The sequence below is a fragment of the Phasianus colchicus genome, chromosome 12, assembly GCF_987193195.1.
Source record: "Phasianus colchicus chromosome 12, bPhaCol1.hap1.1, whole genome shotgun sequence".
Lineage (NCBI taxonomy): Eukaryota > Metazoa > Chordata > Aves > Galliformes > Phasianidae > Phasianus > Phasianus colchicus.
Genome location: NC_143447.1, coordinates 6,618,164 through 6,639,534, shown reverse-complemented (window position 1 = coordinate 6,639,534; position 21,371 = coordinate 6,618,164). Strand labels below are relative to the sequence as shown.

Genomic DNA, 21,371 nt, shown 5'->3' with positions numbered 1-21,371 from the left:
ACCTTACTTTTTAAGGAACAAACCAAAGAGACAACCAGAAGTAAACATCAAATCCCAGTAGCTCAAGCCATCAAAATGAAATGCCTCCCACTAGTCATCATGCAGCTCTCTATTCCACCACCACCCCCCTTTTTTTTTTTGTTAATCTTAAGGAATGAAGTACTTAACACACACAATTAAACATCACTGCTGAATATTTGAACTAACACCCAATAGAGATTAAGGCAGCAGTTCACAACTCCCATTGTTATTACTACAAGTTTGTGCAGACTTGCGTCTGCATTGCCTACATCCAACTTCACATTCTTGAGGTTTTCCCTGCTACAAAAAAAAAAAAAAACTTAGACCTAACTTACTCTAGAGCATATCAAAGCTGAGACTGAGGGGATCATCACGGAAGAGATTTATTTATACAGGAACCTCCTTGGCCCTTTTCAATTGTAGATCATAGATAAATTTTCTGCACTATTGTCTCTGCAAAGTTCTTATGAGAGAAAGAATTATTTTTAGTAATTGCACCTCCACAAATAACAGACGTAGAAGCACTAGCAGTGCTGTATTTTTATCATGATGTTTCATGAGGCATCCAAGAAAGTCTGGATGCTACTACTATGTCAGCCAACTTTCAGCAATGCAAAAAACAGCTGCATTCTCCAGCAGTACAGTTTTAAAGACACAGTTTTGCAGAATCAAAGACAGATGCAGCTTTAAGTAAATGCAAGCAATCCCAATTCCATTCCCTCTTGCATGCAGGTACACTGCAGGAATGATTAACGTTGCTACTTGTTGGACACTGATTTAGTTGCAGCTCCAGAAAAGAAGGGCTGACAGAGCTCAAAGCCAATGAATTAGCATTTAAGTACTTAGTGTTGGAAACTGCCAGTAAAATTGAGACAAAGCACCTATAACATATTGCAAGGACAACATCATGCTTCAGGATGAAAATATGCATCTCTTACTAGCTTGGTTAACCAGTACTCAAGACTTTTGTCTCTGTATCAAGACTGTTGGCCAGACCACTTTGAAATATAATATGAGTAACGTTGATGGGAATATAAAAGAATCAATAAAAAAAATGGATTATTTGAAGAAGAAAAAAAAAGAGGTCAGAAAAATGTTTCAACCTGTTTGATCTACAGCCTAAAGCTCAAATCTTGCCAGAGAAAATACTTCTTTTCTGTCCTTAAATATCTGGGAGAGGCATAATGGAATAATAGTATCATTTTCTGCAAATTGTCCAATTAAATAACATTTTAGGCCAGTTTGAAGATTGTACGCATGCTCGTCTCTGATTTTCCAACACATTTCTACCTGAAATATTATTCAGGAGTCTAAGATCTTGGACACTGTCTCCAGTTCTGGCCTTTCACTTGCACAGGTTACGCTAACATACTCTCTTAAAATCCCATGTAAAAGGAAGACATGGAACACTGGACTGCTGGCAGGTTAGAACATGACCAGACATTCAAAGATCAATGGCCGTATTCTGAACCTAGGCACTAATATGAACCACGTTCTACCAATTCTATTGAATTGAAAAGCAAGCAGGCTTCTGTGCAGCCCCAGAGAAATACATAAACACAACTCTTTAGATGATCCAGTTCTTTTTACTTATATTTTTGGCAGGGAGAACCACAAAATTATTCCCAGTAAACAGGGATAGGTGTCTGGACAGAACCCTTTCCTGCATCATCACTGGAAATAGATAGCAATTTACACTCACGTGACATTGACCTATGGAATATTTCTTACACTGGAATAGCACCATTGAAAGTTATCTTGAGGGCCTCTTGCTGTCTCCCACCACTCCTTGCCCATTTTCAGTGCCTTTTGAACTATGACTGACAGTATTTTATCCAATATGACATTTTTGAACTTTATAGTTACCTCCTTCCCAGCAAGGGCAGCATATGGAAATAAACTGCTGCTGCAACAAAACAGCTATCCGGCCTGAATTTCTCTAGAACATATCCACTCTAACACATTTCTCTGAGAAAAAGTTTTCCAACAAACTTATTTGTTCACTGCTATGAAAAAGTTAATAACTGCTGCCTCTAGAAGATGACTGGTGCAACAGATTTCTATGAAAATTTGCACTGACTTTCCTAAGACATGACGCTGGCAATGCTTCTGGCAGAGTAGCAGGAAAGAGGTATCATGCAGTAAAGGTCAGCAATGTCACTCAGAAAGAATCTGTAAAAGGGCTAGTGCTCTTCAGTTTGGTGCTCAGGCCTACCTTTTCTGCACTGAGATAGAATCTCATATGATTCAGCCATTCTTTGTGATGTTACGAAGTGATGGTTAGAAGTTTCTAGAATAAATAAAACAGTAGAAAATACTAGTTAGAGAGCTAAATCACTGACCTGACACTTGGCAGAGGCATCCTGTTTAAACACAGTCTGAAGAAAGCCGCCTTCTGGAATGAACTGGGAGCACAACCAAAGAGAACAGCTAAAGAATGTTATGAGAAAAAGATGAACATTCGTTGAGGTTGAGTTACACATATTTCCTACTGAAAAATACAACGACCTGCCAAGCCGTACAGGTCTGAAATCAGACTACAATCATAGCTCACAACTCACTGTCTCTCATGTCTAGACCTCTGTTTTACTCAATTCAAGTGCCATAGGCCTTCCCCAAGTCTGCAGCCCAACGCAGCAGCTGGTTTGCCTGGCTGGCTGTTCCAATTAGCCCTTCTAGAAAGTGTATTTCTTAACTTCTGTTTATCATAGGCCCTCCCTATTGTATAACTTGTACTCCTCCGCTTTTGCCACTCTTGTACTCTTCCCCTTACCAAATCAATCTCAGAAATTTGAAACTAGAAATATCTAAATCTGTAATTTTTGAGCTGGATTGTTCCTGATGACTTCTCCAGAAAGAAAATGAATAAATAAAATAGTTCCTTTGTCTTCATGCGATCAAAGATGAGCCTAACCTTCCAGAAGCAGCTGCAGGAACCCACAGCCTTTTCAAATACCCACTACGAACGCTGATTGAATTTGCTACTTCTGCAGACCTCAATATAAATGAATTTTTTTCAAGAACTTCAGTAATTGTAAATATTATGACATTCATTTCAACATAATTTAATTCAAAAAGAAGAAACAAAACCCTCATTGGCCTACAGCAAAGAAAATACACCCAAGACACACCTGCTCAGCTCAGCTGTGTACAATATCTGACACTCTTTACAGTTGATCACTTTATGTTTAAGGCTAGTGCTTCTGTATCACAAACCATCTTTTGAACAGTTCAGAAAATAATTCCTTTTAGAGATTTCGTCCTAAATACACAAATCTTTTCTGGCTGAAATTTTTTAAAACATCCTCAGCTGAGCTGCAAAAAACAATATTCCGAGAATGTACTTAAAAATTTACAAGATTTTTAGCTGTACTGTATTTATTTCAAATAAACATTAATTAGTGCACAAGCACACAGAGAAATACTTACTTTCAGAGTATTTTATTTATTGCAATTTCCTCTCATCCTACAGACACAGTGATCAATAAAGAAGAGAAGCATGAATCTTCTTTAAGACATAAAGCGGATTACTTTGAAAAAAAATGAAAGTACAAAATCCAGGCAATCCTTGACCTGTGACTGTTACAGGTGAAAGTGCAAGTTAATTAAGTTTGTGTTTGTGGCAGCCAAGTATACACCTCCCTTCACAACAGGACAGTGCCAGAAAAAAAAAAAAACAATCCAGCTGAAACATGTTCTAGAGCTTCCACTGCATGCTGGTAGACACCCCTAACCTAAGGTTTTCTTCCTCTTGGCCACTGGACTCCCACTGTATGATGGGGAAAAGTAAGAAGTTGCCTGCGTCTGCTTTCTACTGGACAAAGCACTGAAGTTACAAGCAATGCTGACAATATTTTTCTTAAATAACAGAATACACTGGAGCTTGAAATTAAAGCATGGGGAACGTGAGAGCCTCCAAAGGGAAGCAGAGGAGAAATATAGAAGGATCTGGCTTCCCACAACAATTCTCACACTTCTAAAAATACATAAGGCTGCCTCACTCTGTGAGCCCAACACTTAGCATACACTTCAGATGAGATATGCAGCACCTGGCTGCCTTAACACCTTTGTCAGCTCATTGCCAGATATCTAATGCATTTTTATTTCACTTTTGCTGCTTTTAAAATTTAGGCCACGAGGGGATGATCCTCTTCAAGGCACCGCTTCTTATCATATAGCCTCCTTACCATTTTGGAGGAGTTTGACAAGAAGACATTATGAAAAAGTATCTTTGGAATAAAAAAATAAAATAAAGTGAGAGCCAGTCAGTAGCCAGGCAGCACAGAATCTCCATAAGCAGTTCACAACTGATGCTCATCAATTATCCTTGAAGAGCTCAAATACATTCATATAGATCACACACTGAGACACGTGTTATTGAAAGGTCACTTTGTCATCACCACCCCCCCCCAACATAGCAAAGCTTGTCAAAGTGAGGTGTTAATGGGAGATGTGAAAATAAATTATTAATCTTAGCCAACACATGTTGATCAAAGCTGGAAAATACCTTGAGTACACCTACAGTAGTTAGGTGTATTTTTTCTAACACAGCTAGTCAGGCCTCCATGCCCTGAGACTGAACCTACATTGCCAAACAGGGGCAAAAGTTCAGCACCAACAAAGAAAGAGTAAATCATCAATACAACTTCCAAGACACCTGTGGTTCCTTTTTTTCTTCCAAAACCAGCAAGGAGATCAAGACTCATGCAATTTAAAAAATGGTACCAGCAGAGCTAGAGGGGCTTTACCACGTCTCTAAAGTCATTTTAACCAATGTAACTCTCTCTCCTTACAGATGCAGACCACTTTTTTTTTTTTTTCCTTCTATTTAAAACTTAAAATGCTGTGAGTAGCAGCCTGGAGAATATGCAACAAATGTATTTTCAACAGCTTAGAAAATACCAGTACTTTCTGCAAATGATAATCTGATTCCATCTGCTGTCCCACCTGGGGACAGTGAGTGAGCAGCTGTGTGGGGCTGAGCTGCCTTTTGGGGTTAAACCACAACAATGGCACTGTCAAAAGAAATTAGGTTTTTTGTTTGTTTGTTTTCAAGTGACTACCACAACATCAGGCAGAGATCTTCATGCTCAGGTCTTTTGCTATGGTTTATATATTCCATATTGCATGCACTCCTGCATTCTCCAAAAGAACACACAGATCACCAGGTCTTCTCTACGCTTTTCACTCTCTAACCCAATAGCACTCACCACAACCTTCTCTTTAGTATTTCCCCAATTCTCTTCTCTTAAACTGACAAGCCAGTTTGCATTTTCCAGACTACAAAAACACCTAACACATTACAGATTCCAGAGAAATGTTAAGAACTAAGTGACATTTTGCTAGAGGGCGAAACATTTGTAGCCTTACACAAAAACTTCAGAATCAAACAATAGCTTTAACATACTTGACTCAGGATATAAGTTGTATGAAATCTAATGTCAAATTGCCAGTACAGATACAGGAACTATGCTCCTTGTTTTTTTTTCATACTTTTCAGAATCATTTCTTTACGTTATTAGAGAGCATAGGTCACTGGAGCCTAATGTGAGCAGGCTGCAAACATGCCAAAATGCAACACAAATCACAGCATGCACTGCTTTACAATTTAATTTCTAAGTGTATTGTAAGAGCATATCAATGTTTTTATTATTATTATTATTACTAGAAAGTAATGGTTTCTCTACCTGTAGCAATGATTTCCTTCACTGAGAGTGAAGTGCCTCAGTATCTTGCAAAACCCAGCAAAGTGCCTAGGTTGTGCATACATGTAATGCAAACATCACATTCATAGCTCCAATTACTCCACAACTGTAATGTGAATTAACTTTACAATCTCTTATCTAATGGCATACTATGAACACATGGAAACAAGACATGATTACAGACCACCTCCCCCTTTGCTTGTGTTAAATGCTCAACACTATACATAAAAGCAGAAGTCTTTTTGTTACCTTGATTCTTTAAAGTTATCATATTCAATCTTTTGAAAAGGTTAGTGCTGTTTATGTTATCCAGAAAGAATGTGTTCCAGAAAGAATGAATACGTCTATGGTCTGCTCCACCTTCATGCAAAGCTCCTGACCTGTTAGGTTAAAGCCAAGTACTGCTCGCTGCGCTAATTTTGGAGTGCACATATTAATCAAATAAGAGTGTGAAGTATAGCTTGTCTCAAACTAGAAAGTAACATTTATAGAGGCAGCATTAAACTAGATGCCAATAAAGCATCTATAATCACATAAGAGATGGACTGAGCATGCATGCACTATATAACAAGATCATGATCCCACACAAGATTTTCCTTTTTAGGATGGAGGTACTCACCTACCTAAGAAGACAACAGATAAAAGTGGCATTAGGCCTTTAATTAACAGATTTTGCCTTTAATTAACCTGATTTTTCTTTTACCACATTATTTTATACCATTACAACAAACAAGCAATCATTAAACTATCAATTTGTGTTTTCCAAAGTGTTGGAACTATTTACAAGTAAAAGTTTCATCAAACCAACACAGCCAGTACTTAACAATACAGGGCTGCCTTGCACAGACACACTTATTGGGGTTGTGGATATCTCCAACGCTGGATTTGGTATACAAACTATAACCTCCAGTTTTCTGCTGTTCTGTGATCAGTGTACTTTTGTAATGATGTTTCCACTTGCAATACATCCACCCATCCATAACTGAAATAAACAAAGAAATACAGACTTTGAGAAAGTTTTTCCCCATTAAGACTTCTCAATTCTTTGCCAGGTCTCCCTGACATTTCAGACCAGCAGAGGCATCCATTCAGCCATTGATGCACAAGCACAGTATATGAATTACAGTACAGAGCCTGCAGAGGAATACGTGTTTTTTTTTTAATCACAATAGACAAAGAAAAGAGTTCCTCCAGATAAGCTTATCTTTCTTCCTGATAACAGAAGCCTAGCAAAGCTGGCCAACAAAACTGGATCCTTAGGTTACATAAGTAGTCCCTCAATTTCTTTTAGCTCATGAGCAAGAAGATCCAGCTCTGAAGTGATATCTGTGGTTACATGTAAGAAAATACTAATGAGCCTTTTGTAAAATGTCTGAGGTGTGCGTGTAACCTATTCTCTTTACATACAAAAATCAGTTTACGTTCACTTAAGAGAGAAAGCAACTTTATCACACTACAGAGCAAAGTGATAGCTCCTCTCATCTTTTCCCCCTCCTTCTTCATATGAGTAACAAAGCACTAAGTTTCATACTTCCTTAAAAGACCAATGGCTCCAATTTAAACCAAAGAGAAAATGATTGCACTGATACTGGACTTCTAGATGAAGTTTGTGTGATATGAGAACAGAAACGTTCAAGCAGCAGCCTTTTCAAAATTTAAACAAAGTGATTTTCAATATGAGTACTGACTTCTCAATCTAAATTATATATTTGTGCATTTTGCTTAATAACATGAAGTAGCAGGCATTTGCTTCAGCTTCTTTAATTAAACTACCTAACAAAAAGCAGTTAATTGTGCTACATCACTATGATAAAAAATAGCAATAAGAAGCATAAGTGTTTGTTACTTTTACAGTTGACAGATTTGACAAAAAAAAGAAGTCTTAAGTCTGCAGAATGTTTGTACAACTGCTTAAATTTGCAGATGATCTGTGTTTTAGTAGGTTAATCTTTATTATTAAGTAACTTCTATCGTATAAGTATGAACATCTGTAGTAGCAGAGAAGATACTCTGCTTTTCTAGGCAGTGTTAATCAGGAACATAAAACAGCTTTCAAAATGAACACTTGGCCCCAGTCAGTAAATTGGTTTTACTTACTTTATTGAGCTCTGACAGAACTCTTCCCAGTACCTTTTTTTCCTCAAAACTGACAGCATCAGCTTTTGGTTTGCGCCAAGTGAATCACACCTCTCTTTGTTCCACTTTGGTGGCTTATCTGCAGCTATATTATTTTCTCTGATCCTATATCAAATGAAGTGAATGAAACACAGCTCTTCACCAGTTTCCTTACTGAGGACCAAATTTCAGTTGCAGAATAAACAATGACTGCATGACATAATGGGGCCTTCATGCATGACACAGCTAAAGCAAAACTGAATCAAAATAAAATACAGCATTATCCACCCATAGCTGGAAACAGAAGAAATATTTCTCAGAAAACAAGAACAACGTATTAATCATCCTGAAATCAATGGAAAAGAAGTTTAAAAAGATACTCTTCTGACTGAAACATTTTAATCTTTAAGATGATTTCTAGTTGATATATATAAGTTATACAATTAGACCTCCTGTCTTCTGCACAAAGTCAGAACACATGAGAAGATCACAAGGGTCCATTTTCAATGGGTTATCCATGAAATACTAAAGGTATCAAAATATGGTTTTATGCAGCATTTAGAGGCTTTTGAAGCAAGAGAACAACTCTTTTCATCCTGGAAGGCTTTACTAAAAGGTCATCAGCTTGAAAGTCAATGGCTATTTTAACTCCTCAATTTACACATGCTAACATATGGAAAGTTTATGTACGTAGCATTTAATTTTCAGAATCTGTAGCTTATACCATCTTCATATTTGTAGGTATTAAGAAATTCATTAATAACCAACTACAGTAATGGGTCACAGTAGTCTGCATAAATTGATATAAACAAATCTGATGCATACATAAGCTATACATACTAACAATTACAAAATCACTTGGCAGTTCAGAACCCGAAGTATTAAAACCTAACATCACTTTAGTCCCTCATTCATTTGTTTTGAGAAAGAATTATGAAAAATGATTTTTGCTCCTACTGATTTCATGTAAGATACTACACAGCTCAATGTTAATCTTTACTTCATTTATATATAATAGCTGCCTACCAACCTTCACTTCAGTGACCTAACAATCCTGTCACAAACAGCTGCTATTAGAGAAAAAACACTAAAACTGGAAGCATTCACACACTACTGAGGATAAAGAGTATTCTAAGGAGAAGTTCATACAATTCACAGTTAATAGCCTCTATGTTATGTCATTTGTTTTTTTTCAAGATCATACCTTAAAGCCTTCAATTAGGGTTACACCTCTAAAGCCATAGCATCACAAAGTCTGGCTTTTCTCTGGATTTTCCCATAGAGAACTTCCTGTTCTTCTAGACCTAACCACCCTTCTTAAAGCATTTTTTTCCAATGTTTTATTACTGCTGAATGTGATTCAAAAGGGGCCCATCTGCTCTGGCTATATCATCAAGAGAGTTTTGCACTTTCACACAGCTGCTGAGCTTTTTGTCCCCATGCAGAAGCTGGAATTGCTCCACTCGCCCCTCCTTGCACAGAAATGACGTAAAGTAAATGATAGATCCAAAAAAACTTTTGCAAGTTTCTTTCTATACTGATGGCATATCTATGTAGCAAATTCTTCTCCCCACCTCCACCCCTACCCAGCCCCCTTCTCATATGGACTTTGTGTTCCTTAATAAAGAGGAACCATAAAACTTGAGAGAATGGTTTTCCAATTGAAAGAAGAAAGAAATCCTATCAAATGCATTCTCTTTATTTTATATTCCATTAAACTTTTCAAAAAGCCTGAAGGGTTGATTAATTCTACTGATATCTGATGACTGCTGAAGCAGTTTCTTCATGATTTTTAACATTTCATGAAATTTAAAGTGATTTAACCTCTATTTAATTCTGTAAATACTAAAAGGTAATTATCTGCAAGTATGGTATTGAAGTTTCCATATACCGTAAGTCAAACCAAAAATACTTGGAAGCTATATTCAGTGATATGCATGCCACCATTAGCCTGTAACATGTCCTGGAAATGATAATGATAACTGAGATACACCAGCATGATCTGAATGCAAATGTACTATGTTCCAAGAAAGCTCTGACCTGACTCCTGCTACTGACTCAAAGCCTTTTTCAGGACATAGAAACTTACCTCTGCTTTGCCAGAAAGTCTTGTTCATAAAGCAGGAAAAACAACGTAGAACCATATAAACCATTCCAAGAAGTTTGCTTTGGTTTATGATTTTTTTTTTTTTCCTATAAATGAGCTTACATGAAATTAGACCAATTTGAATTGAGTAAAATAATAATAATAATAATAATAATAATAATAATAATAGAGAATTTGGATTCTTTTACTAAGATACTCAGAATACCAAACTTAAATTCAAATGGCACAACATTCTAGCCACATATAAACACTGACTGTAGGAATCAATTGAACTTGTTAGCATTTCCTAAATTCAATTTCTGGGCAGAAGATAATGACATATTTACAGTGGACTATGGAATGTGTTTTAGATTTCGAGGGCAAGTTGCTTCTCATCTCTTCATGCAGCATTAAGGACAAGCCCTTTCTTTGCATACAGCGCTTCTTCCAATTATCTGTGAAAGGCAGAAGTGAGTAATTTATTTTTATTGATAAAAGTCTGAAATTTTCACACAGACACAGAAATGGAACAGTTGTCAGTGATTACAACTGAACAGCATTCATCAGTTTCCTTATCAAATTTAATGCATGCTTTTCAGTTCATTTGACCTTATTCAACAAAGCTCAAAAAGTAATAATTTGTTATTGTCAATAAATTATAAAAGAATAAAAATAAAGCTTAAATATAATATCCCCAATTTCATATTTTACCTATAATAATTCATACAAACTAACATAAATTAATGAAAAAAGAACTTGAAGTCCAGTTTGGGCCACTTGTTCGGTTAAGAATTAGGTTAATTAAATATGTCAAGAACTGTCATGGACTTGATCTGAAAACGTGTTCTATAATCTGACAAATCAAACAGTATAAAGCATTCATCAACCTTAGAGTGTAAAAGCAATAATTTGCTAGCTTTTGATCATTAAAAAAATTGCTAATATTCCTATTTTATTTTTTAAGACAGCAGGAAATAGTCAAAAAGTTGACAATCAGAAAGCATTTAACAAAAATAAATAAATAAATAAGCAGTTTGTAAACTTGTTCCTTAACATCAATGCTATAGCATTACCAAAGCAAGGATAGCAGAAAAAAATGAACAAGAATGTAATGAAACATGGCATAAACACCAAGTTACTTCTATGTCATCTCTTCACTTTGGCCAAGGAATCACTGTTAATGCTTTATGCAAGTAAATTTGTAATTGAACACTATCAAGAAAGCTATGAAAACAGAGTTAATTAAGATAAAGGTAACCTTTGTCTGGGTAGAGCAAGGGAGTGTTTCACTGTGATGGTAATTTTACATTCTATTGTTTTAAGTTTGTGAATTGTTATCCAAACCAAGAGCTTGCAAGAAAACAGGTCTTGATTCTACTGTTTTTGATCAGTGATCCGCTGTAAGCTGAGTTTCATGTAGGAATTTTTATTGCGTATTTCTATCACTGCATCTCTGACAAGTTCAATGAACATCTGAGGCCAGAGCTTCTGCAAGGACTCATTTTTCATATGGATGTCAGCAGCTTCTTTCACTAAATTCTTGACATATGTTTGGCAAAATGTTTTTCTTTCCTTGATTTCCTGCAGGGGAGAAATCATTACATATTGCATAAGACAAGGAAGAAAAGGTTAAACAAAAATCAAACTCAAAACAAATAAAAACAAGCCCCAAATCACAGAAATTTAATAAGTTTTATAAGCAATTAACACGAGAAGAGGCAGAATTTTCTGATTGTTTTAAACTACACAACCTAGTGTCTATTAAGTTTTCTTGAGTGTGGCCACACAGTGTTATCATACTTGTAATATTCAAAGCACGTGAATAAATTAATTTAGCTGAAATCCAGTTAAGTAGTCATATAAATCTTTTACCAGCATAACAATTTATTTATTTATTTTTGCCTTCTGAGAGCAGCAGTGTGAAGCCTACAGAATTATGAAGAAACAGCCATTTCCTTCCTTCCCCTTCTAGCTTTCCATGACTGCAGCACAACAGTTGGAAAGCATACGTTTATCTACCTGTGCTAAGAACTAGGCATATTATCACCAGAAGAATAAGCCAGTCTGCACCTCTCTTCATAGTCTTCCTGATGGACTCTGGCAAGTGTGTCACTCGTAATATGTACTATATTAGGTACTGAAGTAACCCAAAACTTCAACAGTAATTTCATGATTAATAATAAACAACTCATGCAACTACTGGCTCTTCATTTTAGACAAACTGTATTAATCCCTGTTTCTGCGGTTCCATAATAAGCATAGAACTGTTATATTGCTGGTATATACTTAACTAATTTGATTTGTGGGACAGCTAAAAACGTTAGGTCAAACTTCAGGCCATTCAAACTGAAGTTTTCCTAATTGACAGATAAAGTAGAGAAAATACTTTCCAGTTCTTTCACCCGATAAAACAGATTATTTTTTCATTCAATCTAACCTGTTGCATTCAGCAATATACTAATTTAATCACATATATCATGTTACTTTACTAAAGTTTACCTAGTAATTTAACTTAGTTTGCTAACCAGGTTAACGTAGAACTAGCTAACAGGTGCTTGACACCCTCTTTTTTCAATGATATGTATCTTAGATAATGAAACTACAATGCAATAATTGAATTCGGTGCTTACTGATCCCTGATTTAATTTCTGGAACTTAGAGGATTTACATACTTCAACAGAACCAAAAACCAAGTAACATGACAAACGCAGGAAACAGGATGCATACAGCTGTACCTCAGTGTCTGCTCAGAAAAAGGGACTACTGATGAAAGAAGCTCATTCTCCCTGGAAACGCTTATTCTCTGCCCAGCCAGAAGACTTATCAGATCAGAAATACAAATTTAAGCTAGAGTGACTGATGCACTTGTCTGAAAAAAGCCAGCATGCAAAGTTATTAATGATAACTCCCTTAAAAGCTAGGAAAATGTTCTTTATTGGTAGACCTGGCGCTAACTCAAGTTTTGTCTGAAAGCCCTCTTCAGCATTTCTCTTTGGAACATGCTTTCTGACTTCCATAAAAAATCTTATTACGTGCAATGTGCTTTTATCTTCACAAGAAGTGAGCAGGTTTTTTGTTGTTGTTTCTTTTCTTTTTTTTTTTTTCCTCCTCCACATTTTACTAGTATAGGTACATTTTATTACCAATGCAATACTTCTAGTTGGAATGTATTCATGAGACTGCAGCACAATACAGGAGCCATTTCTTTGAAGACACAAACTGATCATTACCCAGGACTCAGGAACAGATTAGCTAGCTAAGATGTTTGATTAAACATGCAAATATGGTAAGTAGTGATATTTTAAAACCACCATTCACAACAGCACAACAGAAACTTGGTAATAGTCAAAGATTAGATAACAGAGGAAAAAAAAAGTATTTTATAATGATACACTTACTTCAAGCTTTTCCATATGAAAGTCCTTTGTGACATAATTCAATGTTGCTCGAGCAGAGCTTTCTCTCCCAGCTCTTCTGTTATCACTACTTTCCTCATTTCCAGTCCCAGATTTCTTCCCCTTTCCCTCTAGAAGATAACTGAATTGCTTCATCCTTTGGAAAAAATATAGAGATTTACAGTTTTAATTGATGGGTTTTATTATTTTCTTTAAGTGCACATGTTCCTAATGATCGTGAGGTTTTTTTCCCCTCTACTGCCTTTGAACATGTCATTTGTGAGCTTTTAAGTTTATTACATCCTTAAGTTACTCACAATACACAGATGATTCTAAATAGTTCGCAGTTACTTTACTCCTATACAACTGACATTTTGACATGTATCCCATTTCATCACCTAAATGGGAAGCCTTGCAACTTAAATTTAAAAGTAACCATCTGTAGAAGACTAAGACTAAACATTTTTAGTCTTTCTCAACAACTTTTTTCTTACAGCACCAACCCTTAAATATGCGAACTGTTACAGTCTTCTATTACAAAGTTGCCACAAAAAAGTCTGCATCTGCTCAGTGAAAGCACACGAATCCTCACCAATACCAGCACAATTGGAGAATTAAACAAGCAGGGCATTTGTGTTTATGTGCCTCTCATCTTACTCAGCAGACCTCATACAGCCTCTGTGAAAACATCTGTCTTCATCAATCAGGAAGTGTAATACTGCAGTATGCAAAGAACCTATCTTCCGTAAGATGTTACTTGTGACATTTTTATCTCTTTACCTAGAAAGAATTTACCATGAATGACATTGTGGAAAATTAAAACAATACGTTCCAGACAAATTCCACTTCAGTTCATCATATTTTTTCTATGTACAGTTTCTCTGAAGTGTCAATGTAATATGGTAATTTCATTGTTCTAACTGCCACAATGATATACCATTAAAATGACAGTACATTGCATTCAGACAAATCTCATCTCAGTTTTAAGGAATTTATGTTCTAATGTACACAGTTCTTCAAGGTTCATTAACAGTACCAATATGTATCTTTTACAAAAAAGGAACTCAAGGATGTTCCATAATAACAGAAACAAAATGAGCTAAACGAGAAAACTTCATTTGCTCAGAAACATGTGTTGCAATTTCAGACAGTGACTGTATTATTTAAAGAACAACAGAGCCTCTGCACTCCTCCTTGAATCTTAACAACAAGTTTACCTAGATTCTCCAAATGATGAAAGCAAGCGATAACGGGGCAGCTCAGAAGATGCTACGTATGCCAGAATGCCAAAGAGCCTTTCTGCCATTACAACATCATCCTGAGTAACCTGTGAGGAAAAACAAGAAGTGAGAGAGAGAAGTTTCAAAACTGACACATTCATAATTCGTTCCATACATGGATGGAATGGACTAACTGGCATTTATTATGCAAAACACTGCAGATCTGCTCCAGGCATACCTTCAAAATGTAGATTTTATTTCAATAGCACTTTCAATATATCTTAAAAGAAACCAAATTAGATACTTGTGCTTGTTTTATTTCCTAAAATTCTGGGAACTTTAATGTACACATATGGTACTCTATGATCTTGAAATGAGGAATTTTATAATGATTTATTAAGTACGTGAATGTCAGACATTAATTCTGTTCCACACTACACACGCTTAAAGCAGGTCTGCTGGAAATACTGGATCAAGTTACACCGAAGGAACCAGAAGACACTGTCATCCACATGTTAAAAGATAAGCTAAAGTCTCTCTGATTTTGGCAGAATCATAGAAAAGGTTTATTTTTTATATATATACATACACACACACACGCATATGAATTAAGAGAAGTGGTTGCATTTCTGAAGTCAAGAGTATATAGTTTGCTGATTATATATCTCTGCACATACAATCTACACTGTCACAATTAATTCAATTAAGATATTCCTAACTTACTTCCAGTGGTTGAAAACTTTTCATGATGATTTTTACACTTCAATTTACTATAAGGCAGGTAGAATATTTCCATTGTTTGGTTGATTTTTGTTATTTTTTGTTTGTCTTAACTAGTAAGCTTAGGGCAAAAGAAGCAGAGACCATCATCGCCAGAGGGCCAAACTATGAACTGATCTGAACTGCCAGAAGTTTGTTGGCACAGCTACTAGACCCTTGGTTTTCCAAGGAAGGAATCTTTATGATCATTTAAATCTTACCTGTACAACACAGTACAATGAAACTCAGTCAGTGACTTCTTAACTTCTGGATCAAATTTAATTTCTGTCAAGATCTACATATTCCTGGCAAGCAACCCATTTTTAAACATACTACAGTAAGTAACTACAGTATTTATCAGATACTTTCACGTAACTTTTTTCTTCTATATTGTACAAGTGTGTGAATGAAATGAAATTTCAGTCAAAATTCATATTCTATTTAACATTTATAGACTATACAACGTGTCCTTGTATGGCATATACTGCAACAGCATAATGCAGGGAGAAACTCCCCACAGAAAAACAGTACAGGAAATTAGAAATGTTATTTCTTGTCACATTTCTTAATTAAATTAAACACTGTTTCCACTGTGCTTGCTTTTTGATCACTTTCATTTAAAATGAAATAAATCTTTAGTGGTCTGAAAGTAAAGGACCTCACTAAACAGTCTATTAACAGAAGCAAGGTCTGAAACAAAGCATACAGAAGGCAGCGAAGGAAACAAAGGGCACCACAGCCAGAAAAAGATCTGCTAGAGAAAAAAGGGGTTTTAATTTATTTATTTATGTTAAGAGAAGCATAAGGACAAGGTCAACAGAGACAGCAGCGCTAAATACACACTATAGTTCATAGAAACTCATGTTCTCCATCTTATGCCAATACATTCTTTGCTCCATTAATCACAAAAGAATTATAACAGTAATACCACATCAATGCAAGTCCATCACACAGCCTTCTTGCCAAGTGCAGTACGTTAGGAAAACAGGCACCAACTCAATAACTGTAGTGCATTTGTTATCCTGTATGCCATACCATGTGGCATAGAGCATTTTGTCAAGTCTAATAACTTCAAACCTTGACAGCTATTTTAATTAATCTGAGATTTCTATCACTGGGAAATTTTAAATAACATATCTCAAAGAAAAGAATTTGCTTCTTAAACAATAATGATATTGTACATGGCAAACATTAATAAAAAAGTCTATTTGACAGACTGTTCAATCATAGGATCATTAAGGTCAGGAAAGACCCCTAAGATGATCTAGTCCAAAACACCCACCTACCACCAATATTGTCCACTTAATACACTTGAAGGAAAGTCAATTTGAGCTGTATTGTCTAACACTGGAATATATAGTATATGGTAAGCTATACAAGGCAGTCTGTCAAATGCACATTTCCACACAAATGTCCAGCACTAAGAATTTTGATGCTTTTGAACATACCAGAGTCATGCCTAAAATCAAGACTAACAGATCTCTACCTTTTTAAAAACATATTTCAAAATTATAATAAAAAGTCTTGCCTTCAGATATTTTCCTGCCTCTCAGGTGCAGGTTTGGACTACCATTTGCAATTCCAAACATTTGCTAATTTATCATATAAGATCACTAATAAGAAAGAAGCAACAATATCTTACCTCAATTCCATTTATCTTCTGTAGATTAAAATGGTTCAATCTAAACAGAACATAGTATTTCCACAGAGTAAAGTTAACAACTGGATTTCCCTGTGGATCAACTGTTAACTGTTCCATGCGATGCAGCTGGGCTAACGCATTGAACTGCTGCAGCGTCACAAGATTCGTCTCCTTAAACTTCAGGTGCTTAAAAATGAAAACAATAACAATAAACTGCTCACTTCATTTATAGACTTTAGGGAGAAAAACATCAATGTATAAATTAATTGTGTATATATTCCTAAAATGTCCACATTACATATATAAGTTCCTAAATAAATTATAAGCCACTTAGTAACAGCATTCTCATTTTTGTATCACAAGACTGTGATACTGCTTGAGGAAGGTTTATTTCAATTCTGCCAAAGGCAAGATTCACACAAAAATCAGAGCAATATGTTTTTAAACATTATTGTAACAGACTAGCACTCAAGTCAGCTGTTTCTTTGAACTCTGTCTTACACTAATGTTCCCATGAGCAGTAAATGCAGCTACACAGCAGCACTACAGAAGGGCAGAGGGGGGAAAATGGATGGTGAATATTGCTGAGATTTTGCCATGCCCAACAAGTTTATCTCACTGAAACAATTCATTTCCCCACAAACTCATTTCTCAGTGGAACCATTAAGTAGTATTGTGTATATATTCTAATGGAACAATTAAGTAGTATTATATCTACAACTGTAAAAAGTAGCAGCAAGCTAAGTAAGCATATAATCTGAGTGACAAGTTCATTTAAGCATGTCATCATTACTTTATTACTTGCTTAAGAACTACGGAATTATGTGTCCAAGAAAATACTAAACTGATTTCTCATTATGTTGTTTTGCTTTAACAAGAACTGAAGAATTCCAAGAGCTGCACTGATTAAACCAGCCACTCCTCCCTTTGAATTTTACCTCTCTTTTCTATCCTACCAGATAGATGGTCTTAGAACTCACAATACAAATGAAGAACTCCTGATACAATCGATCTGTAATACTGTAGAATAACAATACTGTGTTTCCACAGCAGTTCTGCAACTTAAAGATAATCGGGCAGGTCAAGCAAACTATGGGAAATAATTACTAGAATGAGAAGAAAATAACCATCTTGTTGAAGAATCTGAATTGAATTAAAATCCTGTTTTTTCAGAACTGCCAAAATGAAATGAACATTAAAGGATGAAACCAACATAATTCAAAAATATATCTATTTACATAAAACAATCAACAGTGACTGCCAAACTAAAGTTCCGTTACAGAATAAATACTCTCAAGCTTCTCACATTTTGAGACATTCTTACCACAGAATTAGGAAATTTTATCTTCAGTTTTGTTAACACTTGCACAATTTCATCATATTCTATGAACACAAAAGAAACTGTGACAACAGTTCCAGCTGTTTGAACACTCCAGTTCCGATCCAAGCACTCCAGTGCTCCAGAACCATACAAGTAAAGAGTGTCTCCTTCCAGTTCCACCAGATGAGACTCAAGGACAGACAAGCCTTGTACTGCACTGTTCAATATTGTATCAAGAGACCTGTGGAGGAAACAAAAATTCAGTAATATAAATTATTTCATAGTAGTAAAATAGTTCTAGTGAATGACAGTCCTTTCATTCACCAGAACCTGAACTCAAATATGACTGCAATTCTCAGTTTTCATCCATTTTTACCCAGCGTGGTTCAGAAGTGTTACAAGATGGAAAATTCTCTTTAGAAAAGTTCTACTACTTTGGCAAGAAGGCTCTGTTAGTTTTAGAGTTGGACAACACAAAAACACATCACTTATATTTAATAACCTGCTTAAGAATTTTACTTCAGAATGTAAATCAACATATTTTAGTTACCTAAAAGGAACTTCAACCAACATTCTTATCTGAGCTATGACCCCTTCAGATTCTGTTCTCTGTATGAACTGTAGAAGTTTCAACAGGAGTAAGTGCTGTATGATCCATCCCATTAAAACCAAACAGTTAATACTGTCAGACAATTAATCAGACAGTTAAAATCAGACCATTAATACCAGCCAAGGACAAAGCTATTGAACAATCAGTTCTACACTTAAAAGCAGTATCACTACTCAGCTAAAACTCTTATGTCACACTGTCTGATCAGGATTCATTACTCTGCTTAGAGATGAACTAATCTCATTACTGTTCTTTAATTCTTAAGTAATAAGGATTATTAAGCACATTTTTAAAATAGTGTGAGCTTCCAAATTTTAAAATTAAATAACAGACCCTGCTATTTTCAACACTCCTCTCTATGCATCTTACTTCCCACACAACCCACAGACTCAGAAAGTTGTGCAACAACTGTTACTGTTTTGTTCTTTACAACTATCCTAGAATATTTAATGTTTTTGTTTTGTTTTTCCACTATTACGATCACTCAGCTGATGTTTTCTGGACAGTTTAAGATTTCACTTTTGACTGGAAATAGTTACCTGAGAGGCCATTACTCGCCCATGCTGACTTTCACTTGCCATTTTGTTGCTTAATTACTCATGTTGAAAACTTCATTATTATATAACACGTTAATAGATTCATATCAACTTTAAGCTATCAGGAGTAAAAATGCAACAGGCAGCTACATGATAAAAGACAGCAGTATTATTTAAGGCTTATTTATTCTAGGACACAGCCATGTCTTCGTTGATTTGTTTAAACTAATCTAAATTAGTGATAAACATTATTAGCACACTTTCATTTCTTTACCCACTCCTGAAAAAGTTCCAAACAAATCTCCAATTCAGACAACAGAATGCAATGTGAATTGCCTAAGAGTGTTATAACATCTGCAAAAAAGCCAATGCTGTTTATTAAAACCTTGGGGTTTTTGAATATTTTTATTTTGAAAATAATTCCTTTGATTTCCCCAATGCAGAATCCAGAATTTGTATTTAACACTTTCTCAAACATTAAGCTCTTCGTTTAGCAAAAATCACAAAAATTTACAATAAGCTTCTTTAGCCAACTAGTTGCTGTTATATTACTTATTAAGCATATATTACTTACAATCAACAGCTAATAGTGTTCAACAGTGAAATAAAACATCTCTTCAGAATAAATTTGGATATATTACATTTGATAACGAAATACAGTGAGATCTCTGAGTTGAGAATAAGAATGTAAGACAGGAATGGGAAGAAATATTCCTGAACGTAATACCTGCTTTCTTCAGGAAATACATATGCAGCACTGCCATTGATTGGACAGGGCTGGTTGTCTTTGTCTTGGTTTAAAGAAGCCACAAGATCTATTCGATTCTGCTGTATCTCCCACTGGCGAGCGATATTACAAATTGTTAACCGTTTCTTCTCCTGAAACAAAAGTTGTAGTAAATTATGACAGTGTAATACCAACATGCTTGATAGAAAACAAATACATTGCTTAATCAAAAAAACTGTTACTTTTTAAATTGAAGAAACAGAAGCACTTGTTTACAGGTACACAGTAAATTCAATGCATCACCCAATCATTGTTTTGCATAGCCCCACAGGTGACAATGGTTTCACAAAACTGGTGATAATAGAAACAAGTGACTTAATCTAGACAAGCTGTAGAAAATTAAGTTTAAGCTAGCTGATCTGGGTAACTACACAAATCTGTACTTTGAACTAATGTTCAGACAAAACAGGGAAAATCACAAAGCACAACGTTTTGTTACAGTCTCTTTTTTCAAATAGAAAAATGAATACCAACTTCATTTGCCCACAGAGAAAAGCAGAGTTAAGCCAGTTTTATGGTTTGAAATTAACACTGATATATTAGCTTTAACCTATACTCTCTTTGCGTTTAAGTTTAATCTATAAAAGCAACACAGAACTGTTAATCTTATGCTTTTACATAATTCCTTCATGCTGGGCAAATTGCAGACATCACTGTAACAAAGTCCACAAAGAACATTCCTCACAGTACTCCACATTGGAGATGGGAAGTATAATGCTTTACAAATGAACTCTGTCTTCTGATAAATTTCATGAGCTGTGACTATACAGCCTAGGTATTTCCTTAAAGTTCGTATTCAGACTAACAAAGAACATACAAATGATTCACAGTAAAACACTTTATAGCAACAAGGAAATCTCATGCTGCAGGTGCTGACTAATTACAGTGACACAGATCTTGGTGTCTGCTATTTTTGACAATGCAGAGATAGACCCACTGGACTTCCACTGCTGAAGAATGGGCTTTAGCAAGATAAATTGTATGGAAAAAGGATAAAGAACTTCACTGTCAAGGCCAAGAAGTATCTGCAAGGAGCAGGGGGAGGCAGCACTGCCAACATCAACTTTTTCAGTCCTGCAGATACAGGAAAGCAGCAGCTACTTGCTATCAAATGAATATCCATGATTTCCTTTACACAGCATATAGTTTACAAACGTTTGTAGGAAACTGACAA

At 35.5% G+C, this 21,371-nt stretch overlaps 1 protein-coding gene across 7 annotated transcripts in view; it reads right to left on the bottom strand.

Annotated features, from left to right (window-relative positions):
* Window positions 1–21,371, bottom strand: part of LRRC49 (leucine rich repeat containing 49) — a 50,051-nt gene that overhangs the window by 1,037 nt on the left and 27,643 nt on the right. For 5 of the 7 annotated variants that reach the window (XM_031616467.2, XM_031616466.2, XM_031616464.2 and 2 more), the window contains 6 exons: window positions 20,138–20,289; window positions 18,268–18,505; window positions 16,944–17,129; window positions 14,540–14,649; window positions 13,326–13,479; window positions 10,389–11,508 (listed from right to left, as the gene is read on the bottom strand). In XM_031616467.2, coding sequence (XP_031472327.1) covers window positions 11,302–11,508; window positions 13,326–13,479; window positions 14,540–14,649; window positions 16,944–17,129; window positions 18,268–18,505; window positions 20,138–20,289 — 1,047 coding nt within the window. In that variant the 3' untranslated portion in view covers window positions 10,389–11,301. The other 2 variants (XR_016470326.1, XR_016470327.1) reach the window with 1 other exon arrangement.